This window comes from Orbicella faveolata, unplaced genomic scaffold (assembly GCF_042242905.1).
Source record: "Orbicella faveolata isolate gen_17 unplaced genomic scaffold, um_ofav_v1 contig_52, whole genome shotgun sequence".
NCBI classification, from domain to species: domain Eukaryota; kingdom Metazoa; phylum Cnidaria; class Anthozoa; order Scleractinia; family Merulinidae; genus Orbicella; species Orbicella faveolata.
This window is the reverse complement of record NW_028301583.1, coordinates 70,505-97,500: the sequence shown is the minus strand read 5'-3', so window position 1 is coordinate 97,500 and position 26,996 is coordinate 70,505. Positions and strand designations below refer to the sequence as shown.

At 40.0% G+C, this 26,996-nt stretch overlaps 1 protein-coding gene, 1 long non-coding RNA gene and 6 pseudogenes across 2 annotated transcripts; 7 read left to right on the top strand and 1 right to left on the bottom strand.

Annotated features, from left to right (window-relative positions):
- The first annotated feature begins 5,534 nt into the window (after nt 1-5,534).
- Nucleotides 5,535-7,311, top strand: LOC110066255 (uncharacterized). Its single transcript, XR_016204871.1, has 4 exons — nt 5,535-5,744; nt 6,309-6,371; nt 6,889-6,951; nt 7,272-7,311. It is a non-coding gene; the product is annotated as an uncharacterized LOC110066255 (long non-coding RNA).
- Nucleotides 7,312-8,155: 844 nt separating this feature from the next.
- Nucleotides 8,156-9,335, top strand: LOC149095352 (uncharacterized; annotated as a pseudogene).
- A 1,456-nt stretch (nt 9,336-10,791) lies between these two features.
- LOC149095351 (uncharacterized) lies at nt 10,792-11,676 on the bottom strand (annotated as a pseudogene).
- Nucleotides 11,677-16,367: 4,691 nt separating this feature from the next.
- Nucleotides 16,368-16,486, top strand: LOC149095350 (5S ribosomal RNA; annotated as a pseudogene).
- A 368-nt stretch (nt 16,487-16,854) lies between these two features.
- Nucleotides 16,855-16,973, top strand: LOC149095349 (5S ribosomal RNA; annotated as a pseudogene).
- Nucleotides 16,974-17,203: 230 nt separating this feature from the next.
- Nucleotides 17,204-18,657, top strand: LOC149095348 (uncharacterized; annotated as a pseudogene).
- A 252-nt stretch (nt 18,658-18,909) lies between these two features.
- Nucleotides 18,910-26,574, top strand: LOC149095346 (uncharacterized). Its single transcript, XM_089281942.1, has 2 exons — nt 18,910-19,015; nt 25,540-26,574. Exons 1-2 carry the CDS (start codon nt 18,932-18,934, stop codon nt 25,801-25,803), a joined length of 348 nt encoding a protein of 115 aa, XP_089138068.1. The 5' UTR covers nt 18,910-18,931; the 3' UTR covers nt 25,804-26,574.
- LOC149095347 (uncharacterized) lies at nt 21,073-21,962 on the top strand (annotated as a pseudogene).
- Nucleotides 26,575-26,996: the final 422 nt, after the last annotated feature.

The window sequence follows — 26,996 nt, the reverse complement described above, 5'->3', positions numbered from 1 at the left end:
GCCCCTCACGAGGAATAGTGACTTCGTTCAGCAGTGAGGTTCGTTTTCCCCAATTAGATCATCCCACCGGTACGGTTCCCACACGCGCGGTGACTTTGCCTGCACGAGAAGTGACTTCGCCTGGATCCGCCGCATGGAGCAAAGTCAGCGAAGTCACCCCTTGAAGGCGAAGTCACTCCTCGTGTGAGGCGATCTAACTTCCAATGGGAGCAATGAAAAAGACAGACATAAGCATATAATCGATATCAAAACAGGTGTTCTTTTTTATAAGCTTGCCATTACGTATTCGTTGGTGAAGAATTTTTTTAGTCTTAAGCTAAGTGGCGGATGTCAACTGTTCCCGGGACTGTTCTTTAGTTTTTTTAAGACTTTTAGGGATATGTACGGTGGAATGTTGTGACTCGACTGTCGTCCCGTACTTAGTGCTAAATGTAATGCCTGAAGAGAAATTAAAGAGAAAAAGAAATTTTGTCTCGTTGCAGAGTCTCGCTGTGTAATTTTGTCCTCACCAAGCTTACGCAACTTCTATTTTCGTATGGAAAAGATTGTTATTGTTGTTGGTTTTATTGATCCTTGCAAGTTGCTGGCGTCAAGGAGTCTCGGCCCTTTCGGAAGTGTTTTCGGGGTGGTCAAATTCCGTTGAGTGATCGGAATTATTCAATAACTGCGACATTTTCTTCGAGTGGCGTTGTGCGCCGCTCGCTAACTGACCTGGCATACGTACTTCTCGATAAATGGAAAGGCCAAAATAATTTTATTTTGAATTCATATAAGCTTAAGTCTCCTGTCGGAATAATTCGAACCTGACTGTTTTCGCTCGAGAAAGATGCTGAAGAAGGAACCAAGATTCCGCAGATGAATTTAACATTCACGATGGCGGCTGTTTGTTCGTTGCTCGTATTACTTGACATTGGTTGTCAAATGTATTCTGGTTTTAAAAGATTGGGTTGGTATTGTACTTAAGTAACCTTATTTGAAGTCTTATTTAATAAGCTTATGAAAGAGGTAAGGTAGCGGGAGTTTAGAAGGGTTTCGCTGCGGTGAGGTAAGCTTGTTTATTAAACGTTAAGCTTAAGAGTTTTTCACTTACGTGAAACAAGACGATGGTGTCTAACATGTTCGTAAGCTGAGTGAATGTTATTCTTTTGCTGTTTCGTCAAGAGTCTAAGCCTTCAGTGACCTTTTGAACTTTTTATTAGAAATAAATGTGGACTTTGTAGGTTAAGAAACGAAGGGAATTAGGCATAACCTTTCTAGAAATAGTTTTATATTAGCTTATGCAGTAAGCTTATTAATAAACTAAGGCATATTTATTATAATTTTTACTTTCATTTCAGCTTATTAATATTCTTACATCTTTTTTATGCAGGATGGGAGTAACTCCATTTTAACAAACTACTTCAAGGTAGCCCTTTTTCCAAGTGCGCTTTTTAGTGCAGAGTGCACTATTGGGATGGTTATGGGAGCTGCCTGCCGCTAAGGAACTAAGGCGCTATGGCGCTATGGCGCTATGGCGCTATGGCACTATGGCCCTATGGCCCTATGGCGATAAGGTGTAAACTTTAATGTTTGTTTAATTAATTAATTTCAATTAGTTAATTAGTCTAGAGGCAAGGAAGTAGTGGGGGTAGGGTGGGAAAGGTACATGTGTAATCTACGTAAAACACATTTCCTCGTCGTCACTTAGCTTTGAACATCGCAAAGCTATATATTTGTTTCAGGTAACCCCTTGCTCTCCTTATGGTACCATTCTCTTTAGAACAAAACTAATTTGTCCTAAACGCATGCGTAGATTAGTTAGCGTTCGTGGCTTCTATATTAGGTGAAGGATACATTGCATACAGAATGACGCACAAATGTTGAGTGGTTTTCCTTATGGTAGAGCTCAACATGTAAGACGCATGCGTTCGAGCATCATTAGTGTTAAACACTATCTTTCCACGCGGTATTTTATATATCATGTCATGTGACCAAGGACGGCAGTTATTTTTCAGGTAGCGCCAATTGTCCCTTTTTATTGCAAAAGTGAAACGTTTCTGTGGCTGCGTAGTTTTAAGAATTACACACAGGTCCGTTCAACAAATATCATCTGCTGTTTTCAATCTACAATAGTGTGCTTGTCAGGGTTCAAATGTATTGCTTCTCCTTAGCGGCTTGTTTATTTCTTGCCTTAATTGTGTCTGTAAGAGAGACCAAAAAGTTCCCAAGTTAGTGGCTTTAATACTCCGCAAATTGTAAATTTGTAACAAAAGAAACCAGGAAAATGCTCAAATATTGCTGCAGACACCGTGGCACCTAATGAAAGCGCAAATTAATTTAATCAGCCTTTGAGGAAATCATTCATATCGGCCAGGTAGCGCTGTTTATCTTAAATGCTTTTCGTTGAAATGCTTCTCAGCCATCAATATCGTTGTGTGTTAATTTTGAATTGTTTTATTGTTAACAGCAAAGGTGGCAACAGAAAAAGAAAATGGTATTTCGTGACTATCTGATAATTAAATTAGTTCTTGTTCATCGGTAAAAATTTGCATTTTTAGTAAAACATCGTTTCTGTTCCATTTCTTCATCACTACATCAGATATTTAACTTGCTTTCATTTATCTCCGAAAAACAAGGACATCTTCCGTATGTTTTGGAGAAAACAAGGGTTTCATATTACATGCCTTTGCGAGGAAAACAAAAGTATCAAGTTACAAAGTTGGTGTGAAGAGCTAAATTGTCACGTTTGCTGCTTCAGCGTATTATTGAATTTAAAATGAACGAAAATCAACGTAAAACACCAGTAGTAATTAATTTGTGCGTAATTTTTGGACCTTGAATGAAAATACAACCTTGAAACATACACACTGCAAAGGGGAAAAGCCGTAGCAGACTACCAAGGTAGACACAAACCGGAAGTGAGCCGAGCAGGGGTGAGTACTTATGGGACTACGGTATCAGAGCTATCAATTGCGCTCTGCACTATCTGAGATTGTCTCACTAGTTTCAAAAGCAGTGAAGCTTTGTAACAGCTACGAGGAAGGACACCTCCTACCTCCATCTTCTGCGAAGCAGAGATAGAGGAGGACCATTTCCTCCTCAACATTTAACTTTCTGAGAGGCCTCAACCCTCAAAATTTCCAACATCAGGACGTGATTGCAGGAAAACTCGACCACTGGTTGGAAACAAAAGCAAGGCCATCTATAGAGAAGGTACCAAATGGAAAGATAATTATTGTGGTTTCTTTTAGATCTATGTATTATTAGATAGCTCCACACATTACTGTATGATGTTGTAATTTTCACAGGTGCCCACTCTTCAAGGGGACATTTTATTTTTAAACAAATTACACAAAACAAGACAATGCCATGATATAATTTTAACCTTATTATGTCTGGCAGGAAAAATTATCAGCTGAAAAAAATGATGACAAAGTATTGCATCGGGTAAATGGATCTTTAAAGATTGTAGCATTTTTTATTTATTTATATGAGAATAGTCCATGCTTGGCACAGCTTTAAAGTAAAAGATGCTTGTTTTGAGTGGAGCAAAGTTCATCCCCCTGGGAGTTTTTAAGGTTACAGTATACCTTCAGTGGTGTCTCGCGCGCAAGCGATGTAGCGCGTGCAGTTTAAGCTGTAGATACCTAAACCCCTATATCAAATTAAAGCTTATGGAGCTGGCTATCAAACTATACCAAAAATTTTGAAAGAAAATGAATTGTCGAATTTTTCACGACCACTAAATGCGAGCGCCCGAATCACCTTTCGAAAGCTACAAGTCAAAGCGAATTTCGTTTTTCGCCAATTTAATTTTTTCCTCGGTTTCAGGGCCCAAAGCGCTTAAAAAACGTGTCTGCGTTTTGGCATATTCAATTGCAGTAAAAAGTTAAAGAACATTTTCGAAATAGGATTAAAAAAATGTGGAGTGATCGTACAAAAATCGCTCTCGAAGAAAAAGTATCTCGAAATTAACAATTCCCAGACACGCTTTTGTAGTTTATATGTTAAACTAGCCACTGTCCAAATTTAAGAGCAATTGAACAAAATCCCTTTGAGTTATAGCTCTTTAAAGTGTCTACTTCAAGTGAAAAAATTTATTCGAAAAAACAGCGCTAAGAAAAATTTTATGCTTCGCAAACAAACTCCGCCCACAAACGCCTTCAACTGGGTTCTCAGATAACTAAGCCAATCAGTGCAGGGAAAGTTTACTACCGTTAACCTCCTGGTGAAATTTACGCGCGAATCGCTAAAAACCTCTTATGTTTAGCAATGCGCTCAAGGAACCGAAGGCAGAGAGATAATTTTTCTGTAGTTCGGTTTTTCTTGAAGCTGGTCTGGCAAAATGGGGAAGACTAAAAAGGATACGAACGCTAGAGTGGCTGAGCGAAGGAAACAAACAAAAGAAAGCGCAGAGAGCAACTGTGTGTGGACAACTATGCATGGATAATATTTCAAATGGTCTCAATGAGTCCGACGATTCGTCGATATCGGACTCATCAGAAGAGTCTCTGTCAGCATCCCTGTTATTGCTGTCAAGTTCCGAAATTTTTACAGAACCTTTCTTCTCTCTTACCACGAATATTTGCCCGCCTTATACGATAACTATAGCTTCGTCCGCATGGCGAACTTTCGCTTCTTCACTCATTGATGTATTTTCATTCGTTCTTCGCTGTTTTCGCTTTTTCGAACTGGTCCATGGTTTAAACGTGGTCTATGTTTACTTATAACTTAATAGAGACACGCCTAATACCAAAAATGGTGGGTAGTCAGAACAACAATGCTGATCAACTGAGTAGTCAATTCGTGACATCCATATAGGTAATTCCCGCGAAAATCGTCTCGGTTGATTGCATACGCGCCATAGGGCTGTCAATGAAGAGGTAAACTTTTACTTCCGGTGAAAACATAAAACCGCCATTTCTCCGCCAATATTTAGCCTTTTTCAATTTTTTTTTTTTTCAGAAATTAGAGATTATTCTTCGACCACTATTTTGACCCAAAAATCCAAATTTGAAAAAAATGGCCGACCCGAAGGTATACTGTAACCTTAAATGTTATCATTCAAACACACAGTCAAAACTCCAATAAGTGACCACCCAAAATGTTAATCCTAGGTGGTCGCTTACGAGAGAGGTTAGACCATATTGGATCAAAATTCTGCCTCGTTAGCATAGGGTAACTGCAGAAACTTACCCGTGTTTTTAAACGTTTCATTCCTTAAAAAAATCAATTCCGAGAAAAAATACTGTACTTGCCATTCAGAAATTACCTCTCTTGTACTACCCAGGAATGCAATATGGTTACAACACCTTATTATCCAATTTACCCTCTATTATCTGTCAAGTGGTTGCTTATGGGAGGTTAAAAACAAAAGAAAATTTTAGCTCTAAGAGTTTAGGTTCAGATCCAAGAGTGGTCCGAGTTGCTTAGTGCAGGTTCCAAATACAGTGTATAGTTCTTGTAGTTGTATCCAAAAAGGGTCAAGTTGTTCTTGCTGGGGTGTTCTGACAGTAGACAACCATAATTATGATTCAGCAAAACTTATTTTATTGGTGTTCTTGTAATAATTAGCCTGTTGGCCTCTAAGTAACTTTAAGATTTCTAAGTAACATAAATTGAACATCCTACAACATTCTCAATTTCACCTTTTTCTTATCTTCCTGTACTAAAATTAATTGGTTTTAATTATTGTTTTGCGGAAACATGAAGAAGAATAATTAAAAAACCAAAAACTGTCCACTTCCTTGAACACAATGGAAAAGGTGATTAAATATATTTTTGAACTTTGTCTACTTCTGCTTTATTAAAACCCTTTACCCCCCAAGGCGAACGGTAGTTTTTCCAACATCAGCAAATAAAGACACAGCCTGTGTACAATACACCATTTGAAAGCCACTGATCAGCTTATTGAAGAATTGACATCAGCAGCCATGGAGTAGGTTGACATTTTGAGAGAAATTGCTTTAAATTACAAAAATGAACAACTTCAAAACTGTGTTAACTCTACTTTATTAGGTATACCCCTAAACTATAGCTTACTTAGCAGCTCTTAGTGCATAGCTTAATATGAAACAAGTCTTGCATTCCATTGGCATCCCAAAAAGGGAACTAAAAACTTGTTTGCGTGGCCAATCAATTCTTAGATAGGAGGAGGTCACAATTTTATGATTTCAATGAGCAGATCTTCACAAGACAATTTTTGTGGCCAAACTTTATAAAAATCTATCAAATATTCACAAACTTAAGTTATGACGTTGTGTGCCAATGGCACTCTTGGGGAGTAAAGGGTTCATAATTAATAAATTGATATTTTATGTCTTGTGCAGAAATATCAGAGCAGTGTCAAAGAAATTTCAAAGTTACAAAAAGAAATCATTGAACAAAAAGAGGTTTGGAAGATTTATCATATTAATTTAATTAATAACAATTTATTATTTTATCATATAATGCAACATCTCAGAATAATTATTGCATGTATGATGTGCAGTCGAACTTCTATTGAGTGCCACCCAGTGACACCAAGTCCCATGAAGCTGTTTCCTTTTGCTCTCAGCTGACAAGAGAAACATACTGAGTCGCCTGGCCAGACAACCTCCTTTTAAACTTTTTTTAACTTTTGCCGCTCTCTTTTTTTCTCTTGTGTTGTTTTATTAATTGATCACTCAGTAATTATAGACTATTTGGACTGATTTCCATGTTTTGGCACTTTGTAATACTATCAGGAAAGAGCAACATGAAACATCAAAGTTCTTACAATTGCTCTAATTCTCTTCTTCCTACATGAACCCTACAACAGGTAGGCATCTTTGGAGACCCACCCAATAAATGGTACTTATTCCCCCTGCTCTAAAAAATCAGGTGGAAGACTAAATTGACTTCTGCAACTTGCTTTGATTTAATGTACAGTTGGTTAGAACTAAAGAAAAGATAATACAGTTCTTGAAGACCAAGGTTCAGAGTTTAAACTAGGTAAGTGTGTAGGTTTAAACCAGGTGACTTAAAGATGACTTGAAGATGACTTGAAGATAATTCATTGAATAATAAATTGATCTTAAGATCACATTTTATACTATGGACCATGGTTGTAGCAAATTGAAATTGCTCCCAGGCCAAATTAGTAGCTCGTGATTTCCCCTTTCCCTCCATGTTTTGGGGGGTAATCTCAAAGATTTTATGCCTGAAATGGCCAAAATGCAAGCAATATGGTTTTATTCTGGATTATATCAATTATAAAATCTATATCTTAACAGCCTAAAGCATTAACAAATTATTTTCATTCATTTTGCCAGCCTGAAGACTCAGAGGAAAGCTCAACTGTAAGTCCAACTATTGTGTGTGCATTTTTACATGTTACTCTACAAAGTTCCATATGGGGAGGCTCGGCCCTGAGTTCCAACCCCTTACCCTTTTGTATACCTTTTTGATAGAAAAGGTATCCCTTTTGTAAGAATACTATTTGTATCTTCTCCTAAAATATAACACAGGGAAACATTTACAGTGCATTTTCTGAAACTGGGGCCACCCAGACAATGAAAACCAATCAGATGGCAGAAGTGAAACAATAGATTCCAACATTTTCATATCCAGCCAATCAAACGTCTGGTACAAAACAATGAAATCTCAACTTGTTTGTTGACGCTTACACGATTACAGAGTTGCTTCTGAATAAATTATCAAGCTCAAACCATTATAAAATAGAGTAGGGTAAACTATAATCTTGAGGAATTTGAATTAACTTAGCAGTTACACAGAAGAGAGAACAAGCAAATTTCGATGAACAATAAAACCATAGTGTCTACTTGTACTTCTTAGGTGCAGAAGAAACAAACCAAACATCTTAAACCAATGGTAAGGTGTTTTTCAGTTCAAGTGGTCTATAATCGATCAGATCTTCTTCATGCTCTCTACACATATGCCTAGTCGCATATGTCCGTGGCATGAAGAGTTACATATCAAGTACCTAATGTGTGATGATTAAGCTCTGTCTATAGCTCAGTGGTTTCAGTTCCCAACTGGTATTTATATTGAATCTGTTTGGAACTCATATTTATCATTACTCTGGTTTCGTCATAGCCATCGAAAAACACCTTAGAGTCTGTTAAAGCCGCTTATGAAACAGACAAGGAGCTCATCAATGAGTTGCGAGACAAACAGGTAACACTAGCAGTTGCTAATGGCAAGTGAAATGCTGCCAGGTGATTTATGAAAAAAATAAGTTATATTATATATAATTATAATAAGAACCTTTCCAGAATCATGTAGAGTTGAAAAAAGTTGACAATGTTATGATGAAATTCATTGTCAGTAACAGGACAGATGCGTGAAAAACTGGCGTCAATTTGTTTTCTACAATAGCAAATTGTGAAATTGTCTGCTCTCACTTGTTGACGCGTTGCATAAATTATAAATTCCTGTGTCTGTCCGTTTTTTGACAATGAAAATTAGCCAATGAGCCAATTGGTCTCGGAGATCTTAAAGTTGGGATTGAAAAGGAAATCAACCATACGATGAAAGTCTTTCAAGATCTTGGAGATAACGTATATTTGTTGGAGTTGGAAACCAAAGCTGATGGAGAGCTTCTTGTAAGCAACGGGTTCGGCATCGACGAGTTTCATATTGATTGCTCTCCTCCTCATGGAAAGTTTTTGAATGTCAGTATCTTGGGCCTTCGCTCCTATGTACATGACGATTAAGTTACATTTGCTTTAATGGAGTATGGAGTATTGAAAAGCGACGTGATCCGTCTCAAATATAAAGCCGACCACGATTTGGCCGGTATGGAAAACGGCAATCGCCTTGTTAAACTGGTGTATGACAAACCATCTTTGCCGTATTCTATGCGTATTGGAGGTAAGTGGTGCAAGATCATTCACAATAATCAGTAACCCGTGTGTCTGGAATGCAAGGAACTTGGGCATACTAGGAAAAAGTGCCCGATGATTCGCTGCAGAGTGTGTAAGCAGCTAGGACATATGTCGTGTAATTGCGATCAGAGGGAAGAGAATGATCAAGACGAGCCCAGCGCTGAACGAGATGGCGCCGCAGCTGTTGTACAGCAAGATGCACAGCGAGGGGTGCCAAGTGAGTATGAAGAAGACTTAGAGAAGGCTACTCGTACGAATAATAATCAAGTAAATGAAAGTCAATCTGCTAAGAAAATTACACTGAGGAAATGGACCATGAGGAAAGCACAAGGATTAAAACGACAACACACAACTGACACTGATTCTGACGGCAAGGCTAGCGTCTCCGTTCGTCGTCAGAGAATTCATCCTCCGCCAAACCTTTCTAATGCAAGAAGAAAGGAGAAAAGGACTGGCACGGCTACCGATCATAAGTCGCCTGCAAGTTAGTTTTCTTTTTTTCATAACGAACAATGGACCGGGACTTTATAACCATCTTCCTCTCTTTACTCATGACAATTATTTTAACTGTTAAAGGGGCTTCGCTTCCCTGATCGACGGAAAATGGCTTTTTCCTATTTTCTTCGAAACAGACTAGATATAATTCTACTTCAAGAAACTCGTTGGACTGTTGACATGGAAATGCAAATCAAACGCGAGTGGATCGGTGATGTTATTTTTAATCAGGGCACAAATACTGCGAGAGGTGTTGCTATCCTTATTCATTCACGCCTTGAGTGTACTGTGAGTCAAACACGAAGTGACAATGAAGGTCGCATTTTAAATATTGTTCTGGAACTTGATTATCACACCTTGAACATCATAAACATTTACGCGCCTCAAACGGACAGCCATCGACGAATTTTCTTTTCTAGTTTGGATGGTTTCATATCCGAGGAGTTTGATAACATCATCGGTGGTGACTATAATTGCATCTGAAACGTAAGGTTGGATAAATTCGGTGGAAATCCAAACCCTGTAAATTTTGCTGCCACAACTCTTCATGGAATTTGCACGCGACATAACATATCTGGTATTTGGATATGGTTGGCCATTCGTTTCAAAATTACGACAGGGTATACGTGGGTTTTTCTGCGGCGTATACTTGTTTACATACGTAACGTATGGGCTTTAAGCTCATATATACGACCATCGAGATCGCGTATATTCGCATTTTTAAAGGGCCACACATTTGCGTAAATTCAAGCACGGGGATATGCGAAATAAATGCCCAAATAGACGCGTCTTACAAGGACCCATATATACGGGTGCTAAAATGCGCGTATATGCGGGTCTCGTAAATTACGTTTTATATGCCAGCATGAAATGTGCCTTTTAAGAGAATGGCATTTCATGTATGATAGCAATGAAAGTTACTTTAACTAGGAATCGTCAATATGGCGGCAGTGGTAAAATGCCTTGTCTTGCTCTATCTGCTATTTAATGTTTGTTACTGCAGCTCTCCAGTGAATGAACTTCTAGAAACAGTTATACGTGTTTTGAATGACTGTTCAAGATTTTATCCTAACGCTAATCGTCGTGAAGTTGCTGTGGATTACTCTGTACATCGTTTAGTAGCCTGCGTAGCTTGGCGGGTTTTAGGCAATTCGAACGCTAAGAAAGCGGCGAAGCCGCGATAACGAGCGCCAAATGCGGCGTAGCCACGAGGAGCCTGGTGGGTTCCTGCTCATTTTCGCGGCTTTGTCGCTATGTGCGCTCGCGCTCAAATTGCTTAAAAAATTGCTAAACCGCCAAGCTACGCAGGCTAATGCGTTAGTTGATTCATTGGACAGAGGTACCAAGGCGAATGTTGAGAGGATATGGCCTCTAGAATCGCAGGTGAGACAAAGGCAATATTTACTACTTAGATGTGAGATGTTTGCATTAAGAGCAGTTTCACGCACCTCAGTGTACTCCCATTAGGGCTTTGCCAACTGCATCAGCTTCTAAGGGAAGAGTGGGTCGTCCAGCCCATGATATATCAATACCTCAAGGGGAGTTTTAGGAAACAGAATGTGATTTTAGTGTAAGTCCTATTGGGTCTTCACCAGATAACTCATCTGGTTGGGTGTTATCATCAAATGTGTCCTTGACAGCTAGTATTTCCAGTATTACATATATCTTGTAAAATCACTGCGTTCACCCATAATGGTTGTGCGTAGAGCATGGTTATTCCATGCCTCAACTAGGAGGTTTAACTGGTTGTTAATTCTGGAAAGAAATATGTAATACAAACAGAACAGATCGATTATGCTGGTCGATTCCAGGATGCCATTTTCTTCCATCTGGTAGAACAGAGTGTAGTAGAACTGACCGACTTCAATAAAGACTTCTCTCCAGAGACGTTCAATTCACTGGTTGTGTACAGACAACCCAGCAATTTTGCTTCCCCTATTAAATCTCCTGTGCCATAGCATAGCTCTTCCTACCTCCAAATTTTCATCCCCTTCGTCTGAACACACTCCAGGGGGCAATCTATAACTTTGCACAGCAGCTAAGAACAGAGCGAGCCCAGTAGCAGCAGAATTTTTTGTCGCACAACTTAAAGTCTAAAGCCCTGTCAAAACCACCATGTATTACAAACCTCCAACTGATAAGGCAGTGTAGTCCATCAATGTGCCAGAGAGAATTAGGTCCCCTGACGCCTTGTGATGGTATTGAACCACCTCAAATCAGACCCTGCTGGGTCAGTTTGAAAAAAACTTTCCCTTACACGCTGACGCTGAACATAGATGTTTCTACTTGGCAAATGACCCAGCATGATACTGACACCAGAATTGGAAAACCCACGTTAGTCTTATTTCTCGAATCATTAGGGCCGGGTGGTTCGAAAGCCGGTTAACGCTAACCCAGGATTAAAAGTTAACCCAAATATAAATTTTTCTCTATAAACTGTTTTCCACTGCTTATGCTTTGTGTAGTCTGAGATTACTCAAGTTCAAAACTGAACTGCAAACATTTCCCATCTATGTAGTAAGTATTGAATTTGTCTCACCAGCAATTCGAGAGGCAGAATTCTCTCAGCATTCGCTTGGGCACCTCTGTCCTAAACGGTGAACAGAATGCACAGCAACTTCACGACGAACGATCAAGTTCTCTGCCATGTTACGATTAGCGTGGAGATAAAATCTTGAACAGTCATTCAAAACACGCATAACTGTTTCTAGAAGTTCAGTCACTGGGGGAGCTGCAGTAACAAACATTAAATAGCAGATAGAGCAAGACAAGCCATTTCGCCACTGCCGCCATATTGACGATTTGTAGTTAAAGTAATTTTCATTGCTATCATACACCAACAGCCATTCTCTTAAAAAGGTACATTTCGTGCTGGCATATACAACGTAATTTCCCAGACCCGCATATACGCGCATTTTAGCACGCGTATATATGAGTCCTTGTGGGACGCATATATATGGGCATTTATTTCGCATATCCCCGCGCTTGAATTTACGCAAATGTATGACCCTTTAAAAAGGCATATATACGCGATCTAAACGGTCGTATATATGAGCTTACAGCCCATACGTAACGTATGTAAACAAGTATACGCCGCAGAAAAACCCGCGTATACCCTGTCGTAATTTTGAAACGAATGGCCAACCATATTTGGAGGAATCGAAACAAGGATAAGCGATGCTTCACTTGGACTGCGCGACATCCCACAAACGGAACAATCATACGTCACGGATTGACAAATTCTTAATCAGCAACTCTTTAAATCAGTTTGTTATGGACGCATCGATTAAACCTTTTTCACATTCTGACCATGACAGCGTCTGTCTGACTTTAAACTTTGACCTAGCAAAACGTGGACCCGGATACTGCCACTGGCATTTTTAAAACAACGATCTACTGTCTAACGCGGCTTTTGAGTCCGAAATCCATAATTTCTGGTCTTTTTGGAAAACCAAGTACGAAGATTTTGATGATCCGCTACTATGGTGGGATAGGGCAAAACAAGATTTAAGAACATCGAAATCCGATGCGCGAAAATACTAGGAAAACAGAAACGCCATGAAAAATTTCAACTAGAGCGTAACCTTATAAAGCTGCAGGAAAAATCCATCAATGGTAACACACGGGACATTGAGAACTACCTTCTTGCGAAAGAAAAATTAAAGCAGTTGGAACTGAAAGATTTAGAAGCCACTGAAATTAGAACGAAAGCCCAGATTTTAGAAGAAGGAGAATGGACCACACGATATTTCTATTCGCTTGAGAAATGCCGAAAAGCAGAACAAACGATTCGTGTTTTGACGAAAGATAACCTTGATGTCGTCTCGGAACCACAAGATCTATTGAAAGAGACCCATAAATTCTACAAACAAATCTTCACAGCCCAAGCCAGTGATGCAGATGCAAGAAACAAATTTCTAAACTGTGCTATCCCAAAATCACCTGATGATGCACGTGAGTGCTACGAAGGTCTTATTACAGAGGAGGAGTTAAAAAAAGCTGTGATGGCAATGGAAAGCAACAAATCACCTGGCTGCGATGGCTTGACGTCGAACTTTTATAAACACTTTTGGGCTATTCTCGGGGAGAAGTTAACACGTGTCTACAATTATGCTTTGGATAATGGCCTTCTTACTGTTTCACAACGGCGGGGAATCATTACTTTATTGTTTAAAAAAGGAGACCGAACACAATTAAAGAACTGGCGGCCAGTAACTCTACTCAATACTGATTACAAAATTTTGACAAAGGTGCTGGCGAACAGGCTCCAACAAGTATTACCCCTAATCGTGAACTCTGACCAAACTGTCTGTATAAAGGAAGAACAATTAACGATAACACTCGTCTTCTCAATGATGTCATATCCTATGTCAATGAGAAAAACACCAGTCTAGCCTTCGTCAGTATTGACCAGATGAAGGCCTTTGACCGAGTTTCCCACGACTTTTTATTTGCTTGTCTGGAACGCTTTGGATTTGGACCCAACTTCATTAACTCGATTAAGTTGATATATCACGATGCCTCTAGCTCTGTCAAGACAAATGGTTGGCTCACCGCTTTTATTAAACTAGAACGCGAACTCAGACAGGGCTGTGCCCTCTCTATGCCCCTCTATGTCCTAACCACAGAAACAATGGCTATAAACATTCGCGAAAATCCTAGAATTCATGGTATTCGACCGCCTGACTCCGAGGAAGAGTTAAAATTGTCACAATATGCAGATGATACGGCGCTGTTGCTATCCGACGATGCTTCCATTAATAAAGCTTTTACCATATTTGATTTGTATGAACGCGCCTCTGGTGCAAAAATAAACAAAGGAAAATGCAAGGGGCTCTGGTGCGGAGATTTTGAGGAGCGGACGGATCAACTTCACGGTTTTGATTGATATAATGACTTTATCCCTGAGAAGATTCTTGGCATTTTCTTTGGTAACGTGGATTGTACGAGACTGAATTGGGAGACTAAAATACAGAAAATAAATAACATCATTGCTGCTTGACGACACAGGCAGTTAAGCTATAAAGGTAAAGCGCTCGTGATTAATGGCCTCCTAGCTTCAACATTATGGTACAACGCCACTTCACTACCGATGCCTGCTTGGGCAGTATCACAGATTGAACAATCACTTTATGATTTCTTTTGGAACTACAAACGTCATCTGGCTACAAAGGACATCCTGCCCCTGCCCCTAGAGGAAGGTGGTTTCAACATCCCTCGTTTGCAGACTAAAATCGGAACTTTACGCCTGAACACCTTAAGGAGACTTCTTTCAGAGGAAAAAGCACACTGGAAACATTTCACTTCATACTTTCTTCGTATCTCCAATCTTCGTCTTGGAAAGATGTCCCTCGCACTGGACTATTCGTTGCAGCGTATCGATCGAGACATACCCAGTTTTCATAAGGAACTGCTAACAGCTTGGCACCGACATAAGGATTACCGCAAGCGGACCGGATCCGCTGAGTCCGTCACTGACATCCTTAATAAGCCCCTGTTCTATTCAGACAAAAATCCGCGCACCTTATCTAGAACAACAGAAGAACTGAGAGAGCTATTTGTCGCTCTTCCCCCAGAATGGTCCCAAAAGATTTGTACTGCCTCAGTCTGGCCGCCGCCTACCTTGAAACCTTCTTTTGGTATTGTGAACTCAAGCCCTGGACAAACACCCATCGCTATTTCATTGTGCAGGACGCGTCACTTTTACACACACTTGCTGCAAGCCGAGAGGCCTGTTATCCCTGCTGTAGACCATTGGAAGCAGAAACTTCAATCAGAACGCTGCTTACGCTAAACAATGGAAAGCTTTATATCCACCGCTAATCAACAACAAGCACGGTGATCTAAACTGGAAAATCACCCACAGAGTTCTCACCACCACCTTGTCTTTAAACAGGATCGGGGTGTATGCCACACCATATTGTCACCGATGTGGTGCTACCGACACCTTAGAGCACGCCATACTCCATTGCCTTACTATCCATAATTTCTGGAACCAGATACAGACATATGTGGATAAAATCACTGATCGAAAACTGACGCTCACCACAGAAGTAAAGTTATTTGGAAAAGTGAAAACGAACGATAACCCTTTAACACCGAGAGCACTAGATTTTGTTAACTGGACAATAACATTGGCCCGCTGGGCTATCTATAAATCCGCTGTCAACTACCGAACAAAGAACTTGACATACGCGCCCCAAACGTTGTTTAAAGCTATGGTGAGATCGCATCTGCGTTTCCAATACAAGTTATATAAGTCAAGACACACACAATATTATTCCCGCATCATTGGTGTTTAGGAGAAGCTTTTGCAAAAGTAGAAAATGACACTCATATTTACATTGTGATAAAACTATTATGTATTAACATATGATGTAAATTAACGTGAACCCAAATGAGAACACCGAGGAAGGTTGAAAAATCTCATTTATTTTAATGACACTATTGTAAAAACGAGGATATTTAATAAGTTGATGAATTAACTAGAACATTGTAAATGAAAAAGCTCTTAGAGCCTTTTTAGAAAAAAACCGGTTATCATCCGATCACCGAAGTCATGTCCTGTTGGAAGGCGTCAGTAGTTAGCTGGGTGACCCCCTGGGAATACGCCGTGTTGTAGACTTTTGGAGCCATTTTTGGACTGGACTCTTCAGAGAAGATTTCCCTACGCCTCCACATCACTGACCCCTCTGTTTTTAATTTTTTTATTATTATTATTTTTCCAGCAAGTTGACAGCATATTAGAACATTTTCTTGTTTGATTACAGCTCTGCATCACTGACCACCACACTACAATAACAATAACAATAATAGAAGTAGAGGTAATCTCTTGAATGTGGCTTTGATGACTGACCATTGGAGAATTGCCCTTTTGTGATTTGAACTTTTAGCTGGCTTTCGAATTTCTTGGTGAGGTAGCCGAGATGTAATTACAATTTCATCACAACAGCAATTAAACGCCCTTCTTCCAAGAGACTTAAAGGAGAGTCCACGCAATTGAGCGACTTTTGACTTGTTTCTTTCGTCTACGACCACACCACAGGGAACGTACCGGTTTTCGTCCGATCACCGAAGTCAAGTCCTGTTGGGCGGCGTCAGTAGCTGGCTGGGTGATCACCTGAGAATACGCCGTGTTGTAGACTTTTGGACCCATTTTTGAACTGGACTCTTCAGAGAAAATTTCCATACGCCTCCCCATCATTGATCCTTCTGTTTTCAAAATGCTTTTATTTTTCCAGCAAGTTGACAGCATATTGGAACATTTTCTTGCTTGATTACAGCGCTGCAACACTGAGCACCACACTAGAGGTAATCTCTTGAATGTGGCTTTGATGACTGACCATTGGACAATTGCGCTTTTGTGATTTGAAGTTTTAGCTGGCTTTGGAATTTCTTGGTGAGGTAGCCGAGATGTAATTGCAATTTCATCACAACAGCAATTAAACGCCCTTCTTCCAAGAGACTTAAAGGAGAGTCCAAGCAATTGAGCAACTTTTGACCTGTTTCTTTCTTCTATGACCACACCACAGGGAACGTACTGGTTCTCGTCCGATCACCGAAGTCAAGTCCTGGTTGGCGGCGTCAGTAGCTGGCTGGGTGACCACCTGGGAATACGCCGTGTTGTAGACTTTTGGACCCATTTTTGGACTGGACTCTTCAGAGAAGATTTTCCTACATCATTTATAACTCTGTTTTCAAAATGTTTTTATTTTTCCAGCAAGTTGACAGCACATTGGAACATTTTCTTGTTTGATTACAGCGCTGCAACACTGAGCACCACACTAGAGGTAATCTCTTGAATGTGGCTTTGATGACTGACCATTGGAGAATTGCCCTTTTGTGATTTGAAGTTTTAGCTGGCTTTGGAATTTCTTGGTTAGGTAGCCGAGACGTAATTGCAATTTCATCACAACAGCAATTAAACGCCTTCCTTCTAAGAGACTTAAAAAGAGAGTCCAAGGAATTGAGCAACTTTTGACTTGTTTGTTACGTTTATGACCACACCACAGGGAACGTACCGGTTCTCGTCCGCGTGCTCTCTTTGCTCTGTGTGGAATCCTTGCCTATTCTAGGCATTCGAGTTCTTGGAATACCATATAGTGTTTGCTAAGAGGTTTTTTTTTTGTTCAGCTGTTATAATATTTTGCGGAAAAGTCGTTGTGATCTATAGCTATTGAAGTTTGATCGTTTTCACTTTCGGAACGCCAACATGGCGGACCGAAAGGGAAGAAGCGTGACGTTTTCAACACCCGATCGAATCGGTCTTGGAGACGTTAAGGCTGGAATCCAGAACGAAATCCAAGATTCAATTGTTGTGTTTCAAGATCTGGGAGATGGTGTATACCTTTTGGAGCTGGAGTCAAGAGGTGATGCGGAAGTACTTATGAATAATGGCTTCGACATCGAGGAATATCATATTGATTGCTCCACACCACATGGCAAGTTTTTAAATGTAAGCATAATTGGTCTCCGTTCCTATGAGGAAGATGAAGAAGTCAAATCTGCGTTAGACGAAAACGGCGAGTTGAAAAGTGAAGTGATTCGTCTAAAATAGAAGGTAGACCATGAACTGGCTGGATTGGAAAATGGCAACCGTTTAGTCGAGATGATCTTGGATAAACCTTCCATTCCATATTCCTTGCGTATCAGTGGGGAATGGTGCCGTATCATTCACAACAATCAGCAGCCCGTGTGCATTGAAGGCAGTGAGCTTGGACACACAAGGAGAAATTGTCCAAAGATTCGTTGCCGAGTTTGCAAGCAATTAGGACATCTGCTACAACTGTGATCAACGAGAGGAGCAAGATGGCGAAGCGCCTAATGCTCAACCAGAAGTAAATGAGGAACAGCCAGAGGCAAGCGGTGGACAGCCTGATGAAGAAGTGATAAAAGAACTCAGGGAAGCAGAATTTTCAGCCCGGAGAAGCTTTATAACTAAGATTGATGTACGAACAAGGATGAGAGATACACTAGCAAAATATCACATACTTAGTAATGGCAATGAGGTACTTAAATAATTGCTAAATTGCACAGAAATGGTTGTTTTGCGCCTGCTACAAACAGTAAATGAACGTTGTCTGTACTAGACCTTGTGACTTCAATGATTTAGCAGGGGAAGGCTACACATACTTGACATTTAACTCTTACATGCGTGAAATACTTGGTTGAAGAATGGTGCAATTAGATTCTGATCGTGGCTAATCTTGTGGATTTCAGCTTGAGGAAGAATTGTTAAGGATACTTAAATTCGAAAAGAACATGAAGTGCAATGGTGTAGAGGTGTTACTGACGGCATGGAAAACCCAGCATGAGAAGTTACAGGAGTTCATCTCACAGCAATTTTCATAGCGGAAGGATGAAATCACTGGTATGCAAACAAACTTTGAAGAGGTTTCTTCCAAAGTAACTTTGTCTGCCGTAATGATATAAGTACTGTCATGTTGGCGTTTTCTTTTATGTTTACAGATTTACCAATATCTCTGATCCAACCATCAGCTCAGCCCAGTCTATTTGAAGTTGACAGGACAGGGTTAATTGTGTACATATTCTCTTTTCCTCCACCATCAGGTGCTGTTCTGTTAAAGACCATGCCACAATTATTCCTAACAAAGGTGCACAAGAAGAAGGAAGGCAAGAATGAAGGTGTCTTTGCTGTAATTTCATCTGATGAGGTGGGTACACAATAAGGCTCTAAAATCTAAATTCTTAAATGTATAGAATGTTGTGCCCTTAAAAGAATCATGGGGAGCTCATTCAAAATCTTCCAACCATTAAATCAGCTGGGGTGCCTGACCCCTCAGCAAGAGCACCATGTATTTCCATGAACATCTGTAAGATACAATTAGTCTATAATTATAGCTGTGATTGTGATCTGCATCCATGTTTGTCAGTTTGTGGGTTGTTTTGTTTTACTGTCCCATTCTCATTGGCTGAGAAAAACATGCGATTTAGAGCAAAAAATAGTGCGATTCGTGAATAAATCGCACCACTGAGAGCCAATCAGATTGCAAGGATAGCCAGTGATTTCAAAATGGATTTAATAAAGAAAGGAATAAATGGTCGCAGTCATAAAGAATCAATTATTCTGTTGCTATGGGAGTGCAACAACACTTCTACGTGTGTAATCCAACAAATATACTTATTTTAGACCCAATGGCTCTTTAACTACGCAAACGTTTAATGAAATGGTTTAAAAGGCATTTCATATACTCTACAGGTAAAAGCCGTGGAAGGTTTATTAAGTTTTCAAATACAATCGGCCATCGATCAATCAACGGACTTTGTTTCGACGCCGTAATGAAACAAATATATTTTTTTCTGGTCAGTATGATTTGCACGAATTGAAAGCCTATCTCGATTTGTTCAGTAATTTCCTAAAATTTGCGAGCACCCGGCTAGTACGTAGCGATTGTACTGAGAGATGGAAGAAAATGCGGGCTCATTTTCGGAACAGCGGCTAATGTAGTAGCTTTGGCCGAGGAGGTCTGGGTACTCAAGCTCGTTTTGTGCTGCTCGTTTTAACGATCTGAATTACAAGTTTCACTCACAGAAGTTACACTTCTATTGAACCAAGTCAGAGTTCGCTTCCTTTGTGGGTTGAAGTAGCCTTAAACGGAATCTTCTTACTACGATCTCAGATCTGTACGGCTTTTTCTGCCCAGATCTCGAATTTCGTAGAGTGAACAGAGTGAAATCATCCGCCAGTTTTGAATCTTGCCTCGGCATTTCACAACGGCGTATGCTGCAAGTGATGCAGAGATGCTGATTGAAGAAGGTTTTGATGTCGGCGATACCCACTTGGACTGTCACCCACCATAATCATGGTCAATGTACCAGTGTCAGTATCAAGGGTTTACGATCTTACAATGCTGACAATCGCTAAAAGGAAATCGCTTAGTGAAGATTTTTTTTGGATCAAGAATTCAATTCAGTATTCTCTTTATATCAGTGGTGAGTGATGTTGCATAATACACTATAATACACTGTGACAAGCAACCTCTTTGTAGTAGTGCCAGGAGCTTGGTCATGTATGCAAGAGATACCCACAGATTGTATGCAAAAGTTGTAAAAGAGAAAGGACACAGTCGTGTCCGACGCTTGCATGAAGAGACATGCTCACTTGGAGGGACCCGAGGAGGAGGAATTTTAAGTCTAAGGATGAGGTGAAAGACAAGTTGCCTGTTCATATTGAGGCCAATAACGCTGGTGACACTGGTGGCCCTACAACACATTTGTTGTTTTTCAGAATCTTGGCAAAGATGAATTTCTGAAGTCTCAATGCGCAATCTGACTCAATTTATGCAACGACACTCTGTTCTTTTCCATGTTTAATTACAGCCCTGCTAATTAGTACTCTGACAGTTATCTCTTGAATGTGGCTTCAATGACTGACCATTACAAAATTCCACTTTTTTGATCTGAAGTTTTAGTTGGGTTTGGAATCTCTTTGTTAGGTCATGGTAATGTACAGTAGTTGCAACTTCATCAGAACAGGAAAGAAAGCCCATCCTTCCAACAGACTCAACAGAGAGTACAAGTAATTGAGGAACTGCTTTCCACTTGTTTCTGTGATATCTGTGGAATTGTTGCCTATTTTGGGCCATTGAAATCTCATAATACTATATATAGTTTGCTAAAAACCTTGCTCTCTGTTGTATTAGTTTGTGGACAAATCTATGTGATCTATAGAGTTAGAAGTTTTGCAGTTTTCACCTTCTGGAATGCTTATATGGCGGACTAAAAGAAGCAAAGCGCGACGTTTCGAATGCCTCGGTGAACTGGTGTTGGAGTTTCGAAGGCTGGAATTCAAAAAGAAATTTACCACTCCTTCATAGTATTTCAAGATTTAGTAGATGACGTGTATCTTTTGGGGCTGGAGACAAAAGTTGATGCCTCACTACTTGTCAACAACGGTTTAAATGTTGAGGAATTTCATATTGGGTGCTCACCGCCACATGGGAAGTTCTTAAATTAATGTGAGCATAATGGGCCACCCTTAATATGTGGACGATGGACAGGTGGAGCCTGCGCTAAGCAAATACAGCGGGCTCAAAAGCGAAGTGATCCGCTTAAAATACAAGGTTGACCATGAACTGGCTGGAATGGAAAATGGCAATTAACGACCATTTAGTCAAGACGATATTGGCTAAACAGTCCATACCATATTCCATGCGTATTGGTGGGGACTGGAACCACATAATTCATAATACCCAGCAGCCCATATGAACTGAATGCAGCCAGCTTCGGCACAATAGAAAATGCTGCCCAAAGATTTGTGGCAGAATATGTACATGTAAGCTGTTGGGACATACTATGTCCTACACCTGCGATCAGCAAAAAGAGGATGATGATGAAGCACCTGACTCACAACCAGAAGCGAATGATGTACAATCAGAATCAACTGATGTACAGCCAGAGGCAGCTGAAGGAGACATTGAAAACGCACATGAAGATATTTGCCCGAATAACAATTACATGGAAAATGAGAAACCAGATTCTCATCCAGAAGAAATGGATATTTACTATGAAAAAGTTCAGGGTTTAAAAAGACAGCATGGTAGACTCCGGTTCATTCCTGTTTGGCATCACGGAAAAGTAAGCTACAAAGGCAAAGGATAACTCTATATCCACCGCTGACTACCCATAAACACAGAGATGTCAACTGAAAGATTGTTCACCCAGTTCTACCCACAGCCTCATCTCTTAACAGGATCGGCTTGTATGCAACCCTGAACTGTCACCTATATGGTGTTACTGACACTTTAGAGCATGCCATGCTTAAATGTTCTTATCTGATCACTGAAGCGGGCGGCGTCAGTACCTAGCCGGGAATACGCCGTGTTGTAGACTTTTGGACCAATTTTTGACTTTTCAGAAAAGATTTTTATTCCCCTTTGCTATTCAACATTTTTTTTTAAATTTTTTTTTCTAATAATTGATGTGCATAGTGATACTGCTTCTGTTTTTGTTCGCTCCACCATACTGACTAATGGTCTGGAGGTTGTATTTTGAAGGTGGCTTTTCAGACTGACACTTAAAGAATTCCACCTTTTTGTTCTTAAGTTTAAGTAAGGTTTGCAATCTCTTCATTGGGTGCGTGAGATTTAATTGCAATCCCATACCAACTGGAATTAGACAGACTCTATAGAGCCCAAGTAATTAAGCAACGTTCCACTTGTTTCTTTCGCCTACGACCACGGCACAGGGAAAGTAGTGGTTCATATTCGATCTTGAAGTCAAGTCTTGTTGGGCGGCGTCAGTACCTGGCAGCTGGGGAACCACCTACATGTAGGAATACGCTGTGTTGTAGACTCTTGGACAATTTTTTTTACTTTTCAGAGAATATTTCCCTAGGCCTCCACATAATTGTTCCCTCTCCTATTTCTTTAAATTTTTTCACCCAATTGCTGGGATATTCAACACTCTTTTGTTTCCTATGTTCGATTTCAGCCCTGCTGCACTGACCAATAAAGTAAAGGTAATCTCTTGAATGTAGCTTTGATGCCTAACATCAGGGAATTCCCCCATTTTCATTTTAGGGTTTAGTTAGGCTTGGAATCTCTTCCTTCCGGAATTTTCAAAACGCCTTCTTCTACCAGAGTTCATGGAGGGTCCAAGTAATTAGACAACTTTCCACTTATTTCGTTCATTTATAACCACACCACAGTAAAAGTACCCGCTCTTCTCCAATCACCAAAGTCAAGTCCTGTTGGGCAGTATCAATACGCAAATAAATCGATAGTCTGAAGGAAGTCTGATCACAGGCAAAGTGGCACATCGGGCCAGAGCACATCTTGGTTTCTGTAGCATGACGCGACTAGGACTAAACTCTACTCCCACTGGACGGGATGCTAGTCCATCGCAGCCACCTCCCCCTGAATTAAAATTACCAAGTACCCATTTATACACCTGGATGGAGAGAGGCACTGTGAGAAGAAAGAACACAAGACAATGTCCCCAGACTCAAACCAGGACCACTCGAAGCAGAGACGAGTGCACTAACCATGAGGCCAACGCACCTCCACAAACAGACTTTATTGGGAGTCTGAGTAATTAAAGGGTCATTGACATAGTAAAGTACATGTGCAGTCTTGATTGATAGCAATTTCTTCTTAACCAATAGAATTCGTACACCATGATGCCTGCCACCACAAATTCTATCTTTTCGTCAGTCTACGTCACTACATAGTCACATGAGATATCCGCGGTGCTGGTCAGCGCTTAGCGTTTTGCTGGAAAGTAAGCTTTAGCAGAGTAAGAGAAAAATTTTGAAATCCACTTGTCCATCGGACAACCGTCATAGAGAATTTGGTTGTCCGAGAACCAAAAGTGCTTGTCCAAAAAGATTTGTTCAAACTGTATTTAGAAATAAAATCAATTCAACATGTGGCTTTTGGTGTATTTTAATTTATAGCAACGTTAATTGTGAACTATTTACAAGGGTACAAATGTTATTAAAGATAAAAAAAACCCGAACATTAATTTTCGACTTTATTACAAGTAACTCCCCTTATACCCAGTCCCTGCAGATACGATGACTTAATTGACTCAAAAACATTCAGGTGTTTTTTTTTCTTTTTAATGACATTTTAAGCCTTGTAAGTAATTTTTTCTTCTAAACCTAAAGCGAATATCATTATACAAGGGACACAATAGGCCCTTCAAAAGGAAACAACCGCAGAGCGTAGACAAGAAATAATGGATCAAGTACTTCAAATAAAAAACTCAATTCATGCCACAGTTTTCAGGCGGGACAGGTTGCTGTTAAATTTGCAGCATGGAGAGAACTCATTAGTGATAGAGTATAATCTTGTCTGATATTTTGGGTGTGGGTATTGATTGTATTATCACCCCTATCCAGCACAGACTACCTCTCCCAATTTGGTGACCCACCATCATTTTAAAATGGGTTCTCTTCACACAATCACAAAACTTGTAACAAAAAACTGTTTCATGGCCTCAATTGATTTGAAGAATACCTATTATTCAATTCCCATTAAAACTGACAATCAAAAATTTTTGTGCTTTAAATGGGATGAAGACCTCTATGAACTCACATCTTTATACCCAATGGTTGATTGTGTGCACCAAGACAGTCCACTAAAATACTTAAAACCTCCTCTAGCTACCTTACACAGACAGCACACCTTGATGACCTTTATTTACAAGGTCAGAATTCTGATCAGTATATGGCAAATTTTATTGGCAGCATAGTGTTATTTGACACACTGGGTTTGGTGGTACACCCTCAGAAATCTACTTTTCTCTCTACTCAGGTGCTTTACATTTTGGGGTTTGTTATTAATTCAGTACAGTTCAGCTGACCAGAGATAAAGCTGTTGATTTAAGAACTGTTTGTGCCACCTTACTTGCAACTTAACCTCCCCAACTACTAGGGAAGTAGCAAGTGCTCTTGGGAACATTGTCTCAAGTTTTCCTAGGGTGATGCATGAACCCCTATATTACAGAAATTTGGAAAAGTGTAAAATGGCCCTAAAACAGAAAAGGGTAAGTTTGATTCACTCATGTCCTTATCACAAAAAGCAAAACATAAACTGGCAGTGGTGGGTTCACAATGTGTAAAGTTAACATAATGCAATTTCACACTTGCCATCTGAGCATCAAATTAACACAGAGGCTTCCCCCTTAGGTGGGGGGCAGAATGCAAAGGGGTATCCTCTGGTGCAAACTGGGCATAAATCGAATGTAAACATCACATTAACTACCTGAAAATGTTGGCCATATACTTTGTTTTACAGACCTTCATTAAAGACAAAGTTCACATGCACATCCAAACATCATGTGATAACACTACTGCAGTCAACATTATTAATGATATGGGAACCAGTCATTCAGACTCTTGTAATTCTATAGCAACAGAAATTTGGTAGTGGTGTGTGAGTAGGGACATATGGCTCAGAGTAGCTCATATCCCTGGAAAACAAACCCTTCTTGCAGATGTTGAATCTCGCCGAAACCAAAGGGAATCAGAATGGAAGCTTGGCAATAAAACATTTCTAAGTGCTTTAAGAAGTCTGTTTCAAAGCTGACATGGCCTACAGTATTTGCCTCACTCACATAAGTCTCCAATTCCCAAAGAATGTTTCTTACAGACCAGACCACCAAGCTGTAATGCTAAAGATGCATTCACCTGACAGTAGTCTGAGCTAAATTTTTATGCATTTCCCCCTTTCAGTGTTCTTTCTGCTGTGTTGAGCAAAATACAGAACCAACAAGCATTGGGAGTTTGTGTGCTACCAGAGTGGCCAACACAAGGATGGTATCCGAAAGCTCTTCAAATGCTCAAAAAGGACCCATTCCACCTCAAAGCAAGGAAAGACCTTCTACAATTACCAAGTCACCCCTGGGAAACTCATCCACTTTGGGCCAAACTAAACCTACTAGTCTATCTCTTTTCAGGGAGGGACTACATCAAAATAATTTTTTTAACCTGGTGTGAACAACTGTATTGAATTTCTAGTTCAGTTATATGACTCTGGATTGGGATATAGTGCAAAAAATAGAGCAGGTTCAGTCCATTCATCAATACTTTTACTGCAGAATGGAGAGAAATTTGGAGAGCATCCCGTTGTTTGTTCGTTGCATGAAAGTGATATTTGAAGCCATCACTTCCCAAATGTAGCAAAATTTGGGATGTTCAGGTTGTCTTAGATTATTTGAGTAGTTTTGATGTGTCCAGTTTGTTAACACTTAAGGATATTACATAAAAGTTAACTGTTACTGTGCCTCACCATCAGCCAGTGAGTCCAAACAATTCATAGGTTTGACACCAACTACTTTCAAGACATGGAGGATAGATACCGAATGACTGTCCTTGAAAAATGAAAACAGACATGACTAAACCTGGATGACACCTGGCACCGATAGATCTGCTTGCTTTTAAAGACAACAAGAAATTTTGTGTAGTACATCATCTCAGAAAGCACTTAAAACAAACAAAGCAGTTCAAAAGCAGCATACAGCTCTGCAGCACTGACTAACACTCCAAAGGTTATTTCTCTAATGTGGCTTTGTTTACTGACCATTAGAGAATTCCACTGTTTTAAATGTCAAGTTTTTGCTAAATTTGGAATCTCTTTGTTAGATCATAGAGATGTAGTTGCAACTTCATCACAACAGGAATCAAGACTGATTCCGCTCAAAGTGCAAACAATATGTCCAAAAATTATTCACTAAAAATCGACTCATAGCACAATAACCTTTGGAATACTATTTCAAATAACTCACTTTAGTTCATTTCTCTGAGTGACCTCATGATTAAATTCTCAGGCATTCTCAAGAACGTTAATGTCAAACCTCATAAGAATGCTTAAAGCAAAATGTCCCCTAGCCATCTCGGGGTTACACCCCAGCATTACATTTGCCGGTACCCTTTTATACACCTGTGTGGAGAGGGGCACCTTGAGAGTAAAGTGTCTTGCTCAAGAATAAGGCAAGACTCAAACCCAGGCCACTCGATCCAGAGACAAGCACACTAACCATCGACTACCACACCTCCACAAACACACTTTTTAGAGAGTCCAAGCACTTAAGCAACTCTCCACTTGTTTCTTTCATCTTCAACCACACCAAAGGGATAATACTGGTTCTCCTTTGATCACTGAAGTCAAGTCCTGTTGGGCGGCATCAGTA